The sequence below is a fragment of the Tetrahymena thermophila genome (genome assembly GCF_000189635.1).
Source record: "Tetrahymena thermophila SB210 genomic scaffold scf_8254712, whole genome shotgun sequence".
NCBI lineage: Eukaryota > Ciliophora > Oligohymenophorea > Hymenostomatida > Tetrahymenidae > Tetrahymena > Tetrahymena thermophila.
In genome coordinates this window covers 24,015-37,995 of record NW_002476477.1, presented here as the reverse complement: position 1 = coordinate 37,995, position 13,981 = coordinate 24,015, and the positions used below count along the sequence as shown (strand labels likewise).

Genomic DNA, 13,981 nt, shown 5'->3' with positions numbered 1-13,981 from the left:
CATTTTAATCTTATTTAGTGAAATATTTGAATAATTAAAAAAAAAAAATTTTAAGTTAGTTTTAAATTTTGCATTACTAAATAATATCAAGTTACATTAAAAATAAAAAATTTATAGTTCATGGTGAAAATTACAAATTAATTTTAAATAAATCTTTTAGTTTTTTTAATTTTGAAATTATTGAATTAATAACAATCAAATTTTCATGCCTCTTCTTCAACCTAGACTTTAGTCATTCCCAAATTTGTTTCATTTCTTTCTATGTGTTCTTTTTAGATATTTTTTTGTTTTAATTAATTTTCAGGATTTTCTAATTCATTATTATTATTTTTACTTTGTTAATTTTTTTTTTAACTGTTATTTTATTTTTTATTCTAATTAGATTTTTATTTTGAAATTTTTCGATTAGTATCGTCATCTTCATCTTCATTCTCTTCAGCTGCATCTTCTTCATTGTCATTATCATCATCTTCATCAAAGTTATCTTCATCTTCATCAGAGCCCAAAATAATAGGAGCTTCTTGCTTATTACTAAATGTATTTACTTTAATTCCATCACCATAAATTTATTCTATCCAAAATACTATCCAAATCTTAAAAAGTCCAATGAAATCGAATATAGTTTAGTCATTAAATAGCTTAAATTACTGAGCTAATAAGAAATATCTATATTCTCTAAATTTGTGAATCTTTTCTAAGAGATCTCTTCTAGTATCAGGGGCAATTTTTGCCAATTTTTTTAATTCATTTTAATATTATGTAAAATATGCAATTAAAATTAAACAAATTTCTTAATAAGAATCTTATCTTAATTCTTTTCCTATCCATGAAATGAATATTGAAATTAAAGAAAAGTCGTTAATCAAATTATTTTATTTGTAATGCTGTATCAAATATTTTAAATTAAACAGATTTATTTCACTTTCTTAAGGATCACTTAGTTCCATGGGATCAATATACTAGAAATCATCATATTGCATAACTAAATCTATTAGCTTTCTTTTAAATTTAAAATATATTTTACTTTTTATTAATATTCATATTTTATTTACACTATTTCTTTCTTTATCTGTTAAATATTATCTTGTATGTTAGAGTCCTACAAATTAAATGAGGGCATAGCTTCAATATAATTGACAGGTTCATTTAAGTATTATCTAATTATTTTGTTATCTTAGTCATCCTATTTATAAATTTGTTTTAAATTCTTTTTACTTGAAATAATTTTTACATTTGCTCCTGCTTTTGCTAAGAATTCATAGATCTAATCCTCAAGATTATGCTGTTTTTGGTCTTTATCTGTAAATTTTTATTTAGTGCTAGTATCAGCCTATTTAAATTTAAAATAAGATTTTGTTAAGTACAATCTTTTCATGGTACTTAAAGCATTTTTTTATGCTAATAAACCAAATTTTATTTAATAGAATACACCTTTCAATAATTTAATAATATGCTTATTACATAATTATGAAATTTATAACAAATATTTTTTTTAAAACGACTATTTTTCAAAATATACTAAACCTATTAATAAATTATTCACCTTAGGTCTACCTCTATCTTTTGAAATACTATCTAGGGGACGAGGAATTTTATATCTTTCAGGAGGATTACCATTATGCTTTATTTTATTATGAGTATAGAAAGCTGGATAACTTTTATATTTTTTATTGCAATCAAAACACTCCCATTCAACATCATTAGGTTCATTTGTTATTATATGATTAGGGTTATTCATATGATAGGTATAAGTTGATTTTATCTCTAATTTTTTAATCCCATTTGATTATTCTGTACTTCTTTCATTTCCAATTTGTTATCCATCTAATGATTTATTTGTAGAATTCTGTTTTTTTTAAGAATTAGAATCTAAATCCTCGCCCTCATCATCTGAAATATCCTAATCTTGATATTCCTCTTTGATATCTGTATCATTTTTATTTTTATCTTCATCTCTACAAACCTTTTTTTTAATTGGGTGTCCTATTTATTGGCTACTATCTAATTCTGAACTACTCATTTTATTAGATTTTGCTTTTTATTATTTTTTACTATTATCTAAATCGACTATTCTATCTTAAAGAGATCAAAAAAGAAATTTATAATTGAAAGTTTTGTTTTTTTATGTAAATTTTGAATCACCCAATCTTAAAAACTGATTCAACTTTCTAATTAAATCTATCTTTATAGCACTTTATAATCATTAATATTTTAATTAAACATAAATATCAAAACTGATGGTAGTTAAGTAATCTTTAAAAAGTGACAAAAAACATAAGATGAAATAGTAAATTTGTAGTTAACTAAATCAGATTAAAAATTCAAAATAAATACATTTACTGTATTGGTATAAATGCCCTAAAAATTTTTTTCGGTCATAAATATTAATATGTTTTACATATTTTTTAATTTTCAAATAGTTATAATAATTAAAATTAAATTATTTAAATAAAAATTGCAGTATTAAAAAATGTAGTTATATTTTACAAAATTATAAACAATAAATATATAAAAATGCATGTTTAACTTCAGTTATTTAATTTGGTAATTGGATAGTTCTCAACTATTTCATCCTTAAAAAAATAAATTAAAAAATAAAAGCTCAAAAATATTTACTTGATGAGAGGTGAAAACTCTTTATTTTCTTTAAGTAGCTTATACACTTAAAAATATCTATTCTAATTCCAAGTCATTTTTATTTGTCTTAATACGTTCTGAAGTATTAAACTAAGGAATGTTTCTTGAATTTTCTAAATTTTTCAGTTAAAGTAATTTTATGTCTTAATAAACTTTAAATAAATAAAATTATTACTTTTAACTTTAAGATAATATAAATCTTAATTTTTTATTGAGTCTTGCCTATCAAATTCTGAATAAGATTCACTAATTTAAGACTCAAAATCTAATTTCTACATTTAAATTAGCTTTTAGGAAATTTTTTGTTCTAACTTTTTAGTGTTAAGGGAATTTAATTGTGTAAAATTCATATTGCTACTTTTGATATCTCTTATTTAGAAGGTTTCTTTTTAATTATTATTTATGCTGAATCTTAATGGAGAGTTTTCTTTGAAGCATGATTAAGTAAGATTTTATGTTTGTAAAAAATTTTTAGGTGATCTATTATTAAGTAGAGTCTTTCTTAAAGAGCTACTTTATGGAGAAAAGTCTTTATAAAAATTTTCTTAAGTTTTCAAACTCTAAATCAAAGAAGCCTAAATATTTTTCTTTTTTTTTTGAATAAAATCTTGAAGCCAAAGTCTTAGTAATTAGAAATTATTGAATTTTTTAAAAGAGTTAACCTCAGTATGAAATGTTAATAAATAGAAATATAATAAATATCTTTTTAAAATACTCTTGAAAATCCTATTTATTAAACAGTCTCTTAATAAAATGGCTTTGAAGCATTTTATTATTTTTTTTTCTTTTAAGCGATGGTAGTTTAATCTAATTTAAGCATCTAAATACATTAAAAAAATTCTCAAGAAAGCAACCAGCTAAAGAATATAGATTATTATCTATCCAAAATATAAAAATATATCTGATTGTAAGACATTTAATAAAATGCTTATTATTGTAAGGAGACAACATATTTAAGAAAATAGCATGTCTATCTTAAAGTAATTGCTCTTTTAATAAGGCTTTAAAATAAAATTAATAAATCTTATTAAGAAACTTAAATTACTTTATGTTTTTGCAAAAGCATAAGATACAAGTAAAGGAAAACCAACATTAAAGAGGCTCTGCTGAGAATATCTTCATCAAAATATTACACAAGAAACACTAATATTAGTCTTAAATTCATAGATAAAAATTCCCATAAATAAAAATTTCTTTTATAGCCATAAAAAAGAAATCCATACTTTTATTAAAATAAATTTTTAAATGATTGTAAATGTTATAATTAATTAATACTTTTTTTGTTAAATAAAATTCTTATGAAAAATTATCCTGCAACTAAGATTTGCTCCAAATTTTCCACATTAATATGCCTGGAATCAAAATTACCCATAAAAAAACTGCTGGTAGAATAACCACTCCTATTAAAAGTATATGATTTGAAGTATAGCATTTTTCTAACAAGTAGTAGCTTATTAAATACTAACTTCCTATTTGTGTACATGTAAATGGTTAAACTAAAGATTCAAATGTACTCTGCTACAAGAAAAAGAAAAGAAATATAAAACATATTATAGATGCATCTTTCTTTTATGTTAAATAAATAGCGTTAAAATTATGAAAAATATTAAATTATAAAATTTACTTTGTATTCATAATTATAAGAAATTCTAGTTTGGTTGGTAAAGTAACTTAAAATAAATATGATAAAATTATAAAATATAAATCCTAAAGGAATTATGATGAAAGGGATCGTCACAAAAAATAGCACTTTGTAGTAATAAACTGGAACTGTGTTACTAAATTTACTTAACATACAATCAAGTAAATTTTAATTTGAGCTTACAGGTGAGAATATTGAAGTAATCTAAACATTAAAAATAGAATGAGGACTCAAAGTAGAGATACTTAGAAATATTTATAGATATCTAATCATAATTCTACTGTAAAAAGATTTTTCACCTATTTATCCTGAAGTTCCTAGTCTTATTAATCCTATTCTATCTAAAATTAGAGCTTTAGCCATCAAATTTAGATTTACTTTTGTCTCATAAAAAATATATGTCAAATATAATAATGTTATAATGCTTAGAAAGAACTATGCAGCTATATATTATGATTCGGAACCACACTTAAAGCATTTATTATCTAAATTATTTTCAGCATATGAGCTATTCCAAAACTATCCTAAATAATCACAAGTCTAACATAATGGACCTATTTATCTTTATATTTAGATCAGAAATAATTGAAAATAAATCTTTGTTTTAATTTCAAAATTACCCTTCAGAGCAATAATTAGTATCCTCTTAACCATTACATAAATCTTAAGACTTACCACATGGAATAATATTGTCATCTTATTAATTTAATCTCCAAAATCCTTTCTTTAAAGATATTTTATTTCCCTCACAATAATCACAAGATTTATAATCGCATGGTTTACATTGTAAATTATTTGAATTTTATGTAGTATCTTAAATAGAGTAAGTCCCATTTTAACAAGTGTAACAATTTACTAAAGAGCAATTAGTGCAGGCAGGCTAAACTATCTCACCTACCTAGCACTATCTAAATATGTAGTTGATAAAAATAATCAAAGGATCAGTAAATCTTAAACTTTTATTTGATAAAAGCTCAAAGCCATAAATAAATAAAACAGCTTCGCCTTTTTTCCCAATTTATCCTAATATTTTTATTTTATTATTTTTATGTTCTTTCAGATGATTAAATAAATATTTTAATGTTTAAATTTTTTAAAAATAAAAACATATTTTTGAGAAACTTTTATCAATAAATAGATCAAATACTCTGTTTGTTCTCAAGTATATAAAAATAATCAAAAAATGCTAAATGTATAATGTCTATTTCTTTGAATCTTTCTATTTTTGTAATGTGAGATGGTAATAATGTTTTCTTTATATAATTATTTGTAAAAATTATTTAATTATTTTTTTAAATTAATAACTAATTATTAAGATATATAGCGATAATTATTTTAAATCTCTTAAACAACAGTTTTAAAAATTTTTTCTAAGTACTAAATTATTAATAAATAAACTAAAATCTTTAATAAAAATTTTTCTTTCAATTAAAGAATCAATTTAATTTGTATATTTTATTTTGAAAGCTATTAATTCAATAATAAATGGTTAAATTAGTTTAATCAAAAAGAAATAATTTTAAATTCAGTAAAAGTATATTTATTAAAAACTTTTTATTGCTTAAATTTATTACCTGATGCTGAGTATTAGTTTAATAGAAATTTATCAGTTTAAAATTATTTTAATGTTGTACCATCTAACTTTAAATCTCTTTAAGAAATATCTTGTTATTAATTTACTTAATATAGTTCATACAAAGCAACTTAATAATATTAAAACTCTTAAGTTATACTTGATGGCAAAATATCATTATTTTATAATTTTACTAAACTTCCTTCTTCATCAAACAATTAAATTTCTAAAATTTGGCCTTAAGTTCCACTTTGTACATTTTCAAACGTATATACTCCATTATTTTCTATTGTTATATTATTTATTTTAATAGTTTATGGATAAGAACCAAAATTATTTCCATAAAACAAACCTTAATTTTATTAACAAACATTTTCAAAAATAGTTCCGCATGTATCTAAAATTTTGTTTTTACTACTTTTTTACAAAAACTTTGGTTAAAATGTTAAATATCTTACAACTCCTCCTATCAAAGCTTTATTAAATTAAAAGATTGTCTTTTATATTTGAATATCAGAGTTATTTAGAATAAGTACTCCTCCATTTTCCCTAGCATAATTGCTAATAAAAGTAGTATTAGAAATTAAACCAACGCATTAGTCAATAAAATAAAGAGATCCTCCATCTAAATAAAGAAAAATATATTACTTAAAATAATAAAATAATAATAATAATTACTTTAGGCTGAATTCTTAGAAAATGTACTGTTTGAAATATTTACTTAAGAAGATATAAAATAAAAAACACCTCCTCCTAGAGATGGATTAAGAAGTCTATTTGAGTCAAAAGATGACTACTATATTAAAACATTGCTCTAACTTATAGAGAAAAAAGGTTAAACTTATGATTGGTTTTCTATAGCACTTAAATAGTTTAATTACAAATTCTAAGATAATAAGGTTATTAAACTAATCATAGAGTTACTAACCAATTTATTTATTTATGTATCATATAGTAAAATTTATGATGAATTAGAATAAATCAAATAACTATCTCTAGCTAAATATTTATTTTAGTTTATAATACTTTTTGATATTTCCAAATAATTATTCTCAACCTCAATAATAAACATCAAAGAATTTTGAATAGTTTTCAATATCTTCTAATTATTTATTATTACTAAATTAATATTATTATTAAAATTAAAATTTGAAATAATTATATTAGTAGCTATTAATGATTAAATTAAATAAGAGCTTTCCTCACTAAAGTTATTTTCAATTTGGTTACTCTGAAATATAATATCGGTTATAAATTCAAATAAAAAAATTGAGCTTTAATTTAACTTATTACTTAATATTTGATTACTGCTAAAAATGAACTATGAAGTTTGGTTGTTAGTAATTGAATTATTGAAATTAAATAATGAAGTTGTATTTAAGATATTTTTATTAATAATACTATCTTCGATAACTACTGATTGAGTATTAGAAATAATAAAAGCACTTTAACAAAAAGATATATTTTATTGGTTTATGGTTATATTTTTCATGCGGAATAGCTGTAAATTGCTCATACTAAATGATTAATTGTTAAATATTAATTGACTTGAAAAAAATTCTACTTATTGTAATTTTATACTAGAAAGTTACTCATTATTATCATCATCTTTAAGTTCAATTATTAAATTATTTAATTTTAAGCTTGCAATATTTTATGATTGCAATAATTAATTGAAATAGAAATTTCCATTAATCAATTACTTTTAATTATCTCCTTAGACTGTTAATTGTACAAGCATTTAGAAATTAGAATTTATTTAAGGGAATCCATAAAATGTAAATGACTTAGTCATATTTAAATTAAATAAATGAGACATTTATAAACTATAATCAGTTTATAAGTTATTCCTTAAATTCAAATAATCGCGAACTCTCTAGTAGATGTCAAAAAAATTAGCATCTTACAAATTTTGCTAGCATGACATTTATCCTTGAGTATCAGTCATTAAATAATTAAATCCTTGAAGGTTAAATGAAAGAACTGTAACTACATATGAATCATTTATTTAATCCACTTTTATGTTTATATTTTCATAAAATGAGTTTCTGTTTAATATTTTTTAGACAACTATCATATTTTACTAAGACAAATCACTAGATGCTATGACTATAAAAGATTATCCTTATTAAATAAAGAATTAATTCTATTAAATTAATGTAACTTTTCTTTTCATAAATGTGCTCTCTACAAAAATATTGCTTTGATAATAGTAAAGTTATTTAAATGATTTGTAATCAAAAGAAATGTAATAGAAATCAGAACTCACAAGAATAGTCTAATTTTCTGGAGAGAGAATTATTTATTAATTAGTTTACCAGCGAGAAGAAGTTTAAATAAGAGCTAGTAGTGTAAAAACTATGGAATTGTCATTTTTATAGATTTAACAGAAGTTTGACTTTTTTAGATTCACTAAAATATAATCTGCGTTTATTACCACTTAAAGTATTGGATAATTTAACTAAATTATTCTTTAAATTAAAACCTAATTTTATTGTATTTCATATTAGGCTAATTATCCATCTAATGAATAGCTAAATATAATTTGTTAACTAAATTCTATTAATTCTAAAATAACTTATTTATGAATAAGAGGAAATGATTTAGTTACTTAACCTGTAGAGCTTTCTATGAAAAAAATAGAATGGTTTACAAGAATAATTAGGAATTCAGTTGTAGATTTAATTCCATTCTATAGTTTATATAATGGATAATCCAAATTTTATTAATACAAATATTTTAATTAGTAACTATAATTGTTATTTATATTAGTTTAGATTAGCTTAAAAGAGGTCAACTTACAATGATAACCACAAATTATAATATCATATATACTTATACTATGAGAGCATTCCACTTGAATACTTTAAAGTACTTCTAAATTTTTTTTCATTACTAACTTTAATTATTTGGTAGTAGCTAAAATAAAAACATCATTGTTGATTAAAAATATTGTATTATTATATCTATCATTATATTAAAGATTAAATCCGTTTTCTGTCTATTCACTCGTGATTGACCACTTTTATACATTTCCTTCAGATCTAACATAGTATATTGTGTTTTCTATTTCATCATAGGCATAGCTCATTACTGAAGTAGCTCTTTATATAATTTAAAAGTACTTTTCTTCAATTCCAAGCTCATATTCCCAAAATTTTACAGTTTTATCATTTGAAAAAGATAAAATCTAATTGTAAAATAAAATAAATAAATATCTATCTATATTTAAAAATAATTAAATTTACTAGAAATTAATTCCAATTAATTATAAACTAGTTTATCTAAGCTGTGTGTGAATCAAAAGATTTAATCACATACAATAAAGGATATTTGAGCAATATAATTTTATTATAGGTATCTGAAATAATCAATATCTAATTATCCTTTAAATAGTAAAGCTTTTAAATATTAAATTATTAAAAATTAAAAATATACTAAATCCAATTTTCCAGACTGTATCTTTGCTGTATTCCTAAAAAAAAATAAAGGTATTTAGCTTGCGTCAGAGTCATAAGGCCATATTTAAATTGTGCAATCATCACCCATACTTGCAAACATTTAATTTGCTGGATCAATAACTAATTAATTAACCCAACCCTTGAAAATAAAAATTAAATGATTGCATCATTAAAAATAAAAATACTTGATGAATTGCATTTTATTTATTGAAAATATAAGTTCTTGAAGTAATATTATAATTCCAAACATTTCCATCTTAATCAGAAAGTATTAAGCACTAATTAAGCTTGTCGTATACAGCATTTATACCTTATAACATTGCAATAACATTAATTGATTACTCTACTGTACTTAGTTAGATTATTAATGGATACCAATACCACTTTATTAGTATAAAAAGATTTAAAATTAGTTTAAAATAGGTTTAAAAGCAATAAAAGATTAACATAAATTTAAATTACTCCAATCAAAAATAAGTAATCATTCTAGTTATCAACTACAATTGAGGTTACGTTCCAATTTGTTAAGATATATTACAAATCATTTCCTAAATAAAAAGTATTATTTAAAGCATTCTTCTTCCAGATGTAAACACTTCCATACCTACAACCTGAGAATACTCTGTTTCTTTCTAATTCTACTTAAAAATTATTTACTTTTACACAATCTACTGGATCATGGTATAACCTTTGCATAAATTATAATTCAGGGTAACTCCATACTGCCATAGTGTTATCAAATGAAGATGTTATTATTATGTTCCATTCATAAATTATTTCTAATTACGTAATTATATCATCATGCTAGTATTTTATTTTTAAAATATAAAAATACAAACTAAATAAATAAAAAGAATTACTTCAAATTTAGAAACTTTGATTAAATTATTTGTTTCAAGATCAAATTAATAAATTTTATTAGTGTAAACAAAATGGCTATTTGTTTATAAATCAATAACCCCTCCTTAAGCTGCTTCAGATAATATAATTTCATTTATTAGCTTCTTCTAAGAGTAATCAGTAAAATATATTAAAATACCTGAGCCATAAACAATCATTTTATAATTTGTGTTTATTTAGAATGTAGAAACAGTAATAGCATTAACTGGTGTCCAATCACAAACCTATTCGAATAAAATTTTAAATACTTTTATAAATTATTATAATTTACTTATTTTAGTTATATGTAATCATAACTAATGATATGAGAGCTCGAAAGCAATATTATTAATAAATTTTCTTATAAGTCTATTTCAATTTAACAAACACTACTTAATTCATCTAAAACATCATTTTTTAAAATGTTTAAAGATGAAACATTCATGAATAGCAGTTCACTTATATTTGAAATCACTAAAAGGAGTTCTTCATTAAGCAGAAGTAAGCATTGGCTTGGAATTATAGTTAAATTATTGATGATACTTTATTTATTTGTTTGTTTATTTATAACAACTACTTGATTAGGAAGATTCATTAAAATAATTAAGTATTGATTTCCATAGCAAATATTTGATATTATTTAATTATTCTCCATTAAAATTGACAAATTTTAGCTAATAGCATTTAATTAACTGTCAATGTTGAGTAACTAAATAAATTTTTACAAAAAATAATTGAAAAATAAAAAAACCATAAATAAAATTTATTGATTAAAATAGTAAAAATACTTAGATTGATTAATCTGTTTTTGCCATGATTAAAGAGTTGGAGATAGAGTCAAAGTAAGTTTATTCAAATATAAATTCTTATTAGTTCAAATTATTTATCAATAGGTATTTATTAGCTTATCCTTTGGTTAATAATTATATCGCAGATTAATAAATAATAATCTCACCCAAATAACTTTAAAAGATTTAAATATTTCTGTTTTTGATTGATTATTCATAAATCTTTAAAAAATTTTTTTAATTAAAAGCCTATATGCTTTAAGTCGGATCAACTACGATTATAATTTCTAAATTATTATCATAGTAGACATTGTTAACAGTAAAGTTATCATTAAATTAAAGCTATCCCAAATATGTTCCATTAAGATATGAAGTTACAACAACAAAATTCGAACGACCTCCAATACCCCAAATATATATTTAATCGGCTTTCTATTTAATAAATAATCAAATTATTTAGAATAAAAAATATAATTTTAAATATCTGTTTAAGAATAGAATATTGTTAAAAATTAAAAATAAGAAATTCCATTAATTAAATAAAATATTTTATTTTATTTTATAATATCTTATCGCTAAATTATTTGATTTAAAATTAATATAATACTTTAATTTAAGTATATTAAAATATGCGTATATTTAGCACTTATTGTTAAGATAAATTTTTCCAATAATGAAATTCACAATTCAAAATAAAAAAAGCTAAACAAAATTTTTTATCTCATAAATAATCATATTTGAACTTCAAAAATATTTTCATATTAATAAACTAGAATATAATAAATTTAATTTTATCTTTTACTTTATTATAATTCCATGCGCTATTTTATGAAAGATTATAATACTGAGTCAGGTACTCTCCTTTAGGGTAACCGAAATATCCTAATTTTCCTTAGTTTTCAAGGGCGTATACTCTAAGCAATTCATCATCAAAATATAATCCAACTATTTTTTCTTCATAAACAGATAAAGCCCTAAAACAACTTGTGTTTTTTTTTAATTATCCATTTGACATCTCCAAAAATAAAAGACCGCTTGATGATAAAGTTTTTAGTAATGAACCCTCAATAATAGCTTTTGGAATAAGTCCAACTAGCAACCTAAAATTATAAAATAATTTTCATTAAATTTAATTTTATTACAAAAGAATAATAATATCAAAATAAATAAAGAATATTACGAAGTTCCTAAGTATTTATGAAGTTTTACAACTAGATTTGTATTTATTACTACAGTTATAACTGATTGGCTCCCATAAAATACTGAGTAATCATCTCCAATAACTAAATTAGTGTAATTTAGTTAACTTATATCAAAATCAGGCTAAATATTTTTGTAATCATAATCAGTAGTATCGATTCCTTAAGTTTAAGGATTTACTGAATAATTGCCAAATTAAATTAATGAGTTAGCCCCACAAGCAATTAAAGTATTATTCTTAAGAAATCCATAGTCATTAATTTAATTAGGAGTAGAAAATAGTAAAACAGAATTAAAATTTGAATCTAATTAGTAAATTGAGTAATTGCTTTTATTTTAACTTACAAAAGTCAACCAATAATTTTAATTAAATTATAAATAGTTAATTTTCTTATAATGAAATTAAAATTACTTTTCTATTTAAAAAGAATTCTGATTTATCATGTAAATAAAGTTTTAAGAAGAAAGAATAAAAATAAATTCTTAATTAAAATCACTTTCGCATTGAATTCCTTCAGAGTCTATTTCTACTTAAAAATCTTAATTATTTTTTCTTTAGTAGACCTATAAATAAATAATAATTATTTTTCTTTCATATAAATTTAAATATTGGTGGTGTATAAAATTGTTTTAGCTGTAAATAATATTTTTTAAAAACAAGGATCATTTAATAATGTTTAATTTAAAGCTTATTTTGATATTTTCATTGTTTAAGGAAAATAAAAAACTTACATAATTATTTTAAGGGTAGAAGAGGATGTTATTTCTAATATTATAACATAATTTTATTGAAATAGGTAAATTATTTGCTATAGATGAGCCTTTTAGGATGAGCTTACCTTAATCCTAATAAAGGCTTTACTAATATACATTCAATCTTTAATCAACAACATATACAAAAGTTTAAGATATAGTTGGATCAGATAAATTGGCTTACTAATCAACAAAGATTGAATGAAATTCAATATTTTAATCTTAATAATAAGTAGTGGAATAGAGGAGACTAGCGTCAGTTAAATTCCATATCCCAAATAATCCAGAGCTTCCATAACTAACCATAAGATTAGAAAATTAATCTTAATATTTAAAGTAGAATAATTCACCACCTAAAATAACATTTTCAGAGCTTGTTCCTAAGCAATTTCTTGATGAATATCCTAGGTTAAAGTCGAAAGGGCATATTTACTAATGAGAGAGCTTTACTAAGCTTAAACAAATAAATATTTGATAAATTAAATGCATTTATTTGTTGTAAAATGATATTTTTATTTGATTATACTTATTTAAATCAAGTTATAAATTGTATGTGTTTTAAGGTTTTTTGTTTGATACTTATTAATTGTAATTTATTAAATTTTTTTGATAATTTTCAAACAATGAAATAAATTGACTTTATGTTATTTAAATATATTTTCTGGTTGATTATTTAAGTTTTTTTTATGAAAATTTTAATTCCTCTCAATTCATATGAGTTTCATCAAATTTACTTTTTATCAAATTTGATAATATAAAATAACAATTATTGTTTATATTTTCACTAATTCCTTGTTCGTTTAAATGTTTAACCCAAAAAATATTAATAATAAAAATATTTTTTTGGTAAGTTAACAAAGATTATAATTTTCAGTTTAAAAAAAATGTAAAGTAAGTTTCTATAAGAAATTTTTTAAAATATTTATAAATAAGAATATTTTTACTAATATATTAACTATCAACTAACAATTAATCCAATTTATTATTATAAAAACTTCAAAGAATCATCAATTTATTCATTTAACTTCCATTATATTAATATAATTTG

General features: G+C 21.2%; 4 protein-coding genes across 4 annotated transcripts; all 4 read right to left on the bottom strand. All coding sequences in view use genetic code 6, as the record gives it.

Moving 5' to 3' along the window:
• Positions 1–203: 203 nt before the first annotated feature.
• TTHERM_00801280 (zinc finger, C2H2 type family protein) lies at positions 204–2,020 on the bottom strand (the record flags this gene model as incomplete). Its single annotated transcript, XM_001012375.3, has 4 exons — positions 204–999; positions 1,053–1,183; positions 1,232–1,330; positions 1,544–2,020. The coding sequence occupies 4 exons, from the start codon at positions 2,018–2,020 to the stop codon at positions 204–206; spliced, it is 1,503 nt and encodes a 500-aa protein (XP_001012375.1).
• Positions 2,021–2,759: 739 nt separating this feature from the next.
• On the bottom strand, positions 2,760–3,467 carry TTHERM_00801270 (hypothetical protein; the record flags this gene model as incomplete). Its single annotated transcript, XM_001012374.2, has 1 exon — positions 2,760–3,467. One exon carries the CDS (start codon positions 3,465–3,467, stop codon positions 2,760–2,762), a length of 708 nt encoding a protein of 235 aa, XP_001012374.2.
• A 969-nt stretch (positions 3,468–4,436) lies between these two features.
• TTHERM_00801260 (transmembrane protein, putative) lies at positions 4,437–6,768 on the bottom strand (the record flags this gene model as incomplete). The annotated part of the gene is made up of 5 exons (XM_001012373.2): positions 4,437–4,483; positions 4,561–4,841; positions 4,900–5,302; positions 5,854–6,477; positions 6,531–6,768. 5 exons carry the CDS (start codon positions 6,766–6,768, stop codon positions 4,437–4,439), a joined length of 1,593 nt encoding a protein of 530 aa, XP_001012373.2.
• Positions 6,769–8,521: 1,753 nt separating this feature from the next.
• TTHERM_000800271 (WD domain, G-beta repeat protein) lies at positions 8,522–13,422 on the bottom strand (the record flags this gene model as incomplete). The annotated part of the gene is made up of 12 exons (XM_012796654.1): positions 8,522–8,544; positions 8,688–9,042; positions 9,291–9,452; positions 9,499–9,696; positions 9,776–10,117; positions 10,174–10,437; positions 10,485–10,901; positions 10,981–11,412; positions 11,783–12,080; positions 12,161–12,485; positions 12,678–12,744; positions 12,913–13,422. The coding sequence occupies 12 exons, from the start codon at positions 13,420–13,422 to the stop codon at positions 8,522–8,524; spliced, it is 3,393 nt and encodes a 1,130-aa protein (XP_012652108.1).
• Positions 13,423–13,981: the final 559 nt, after the last annotated feature.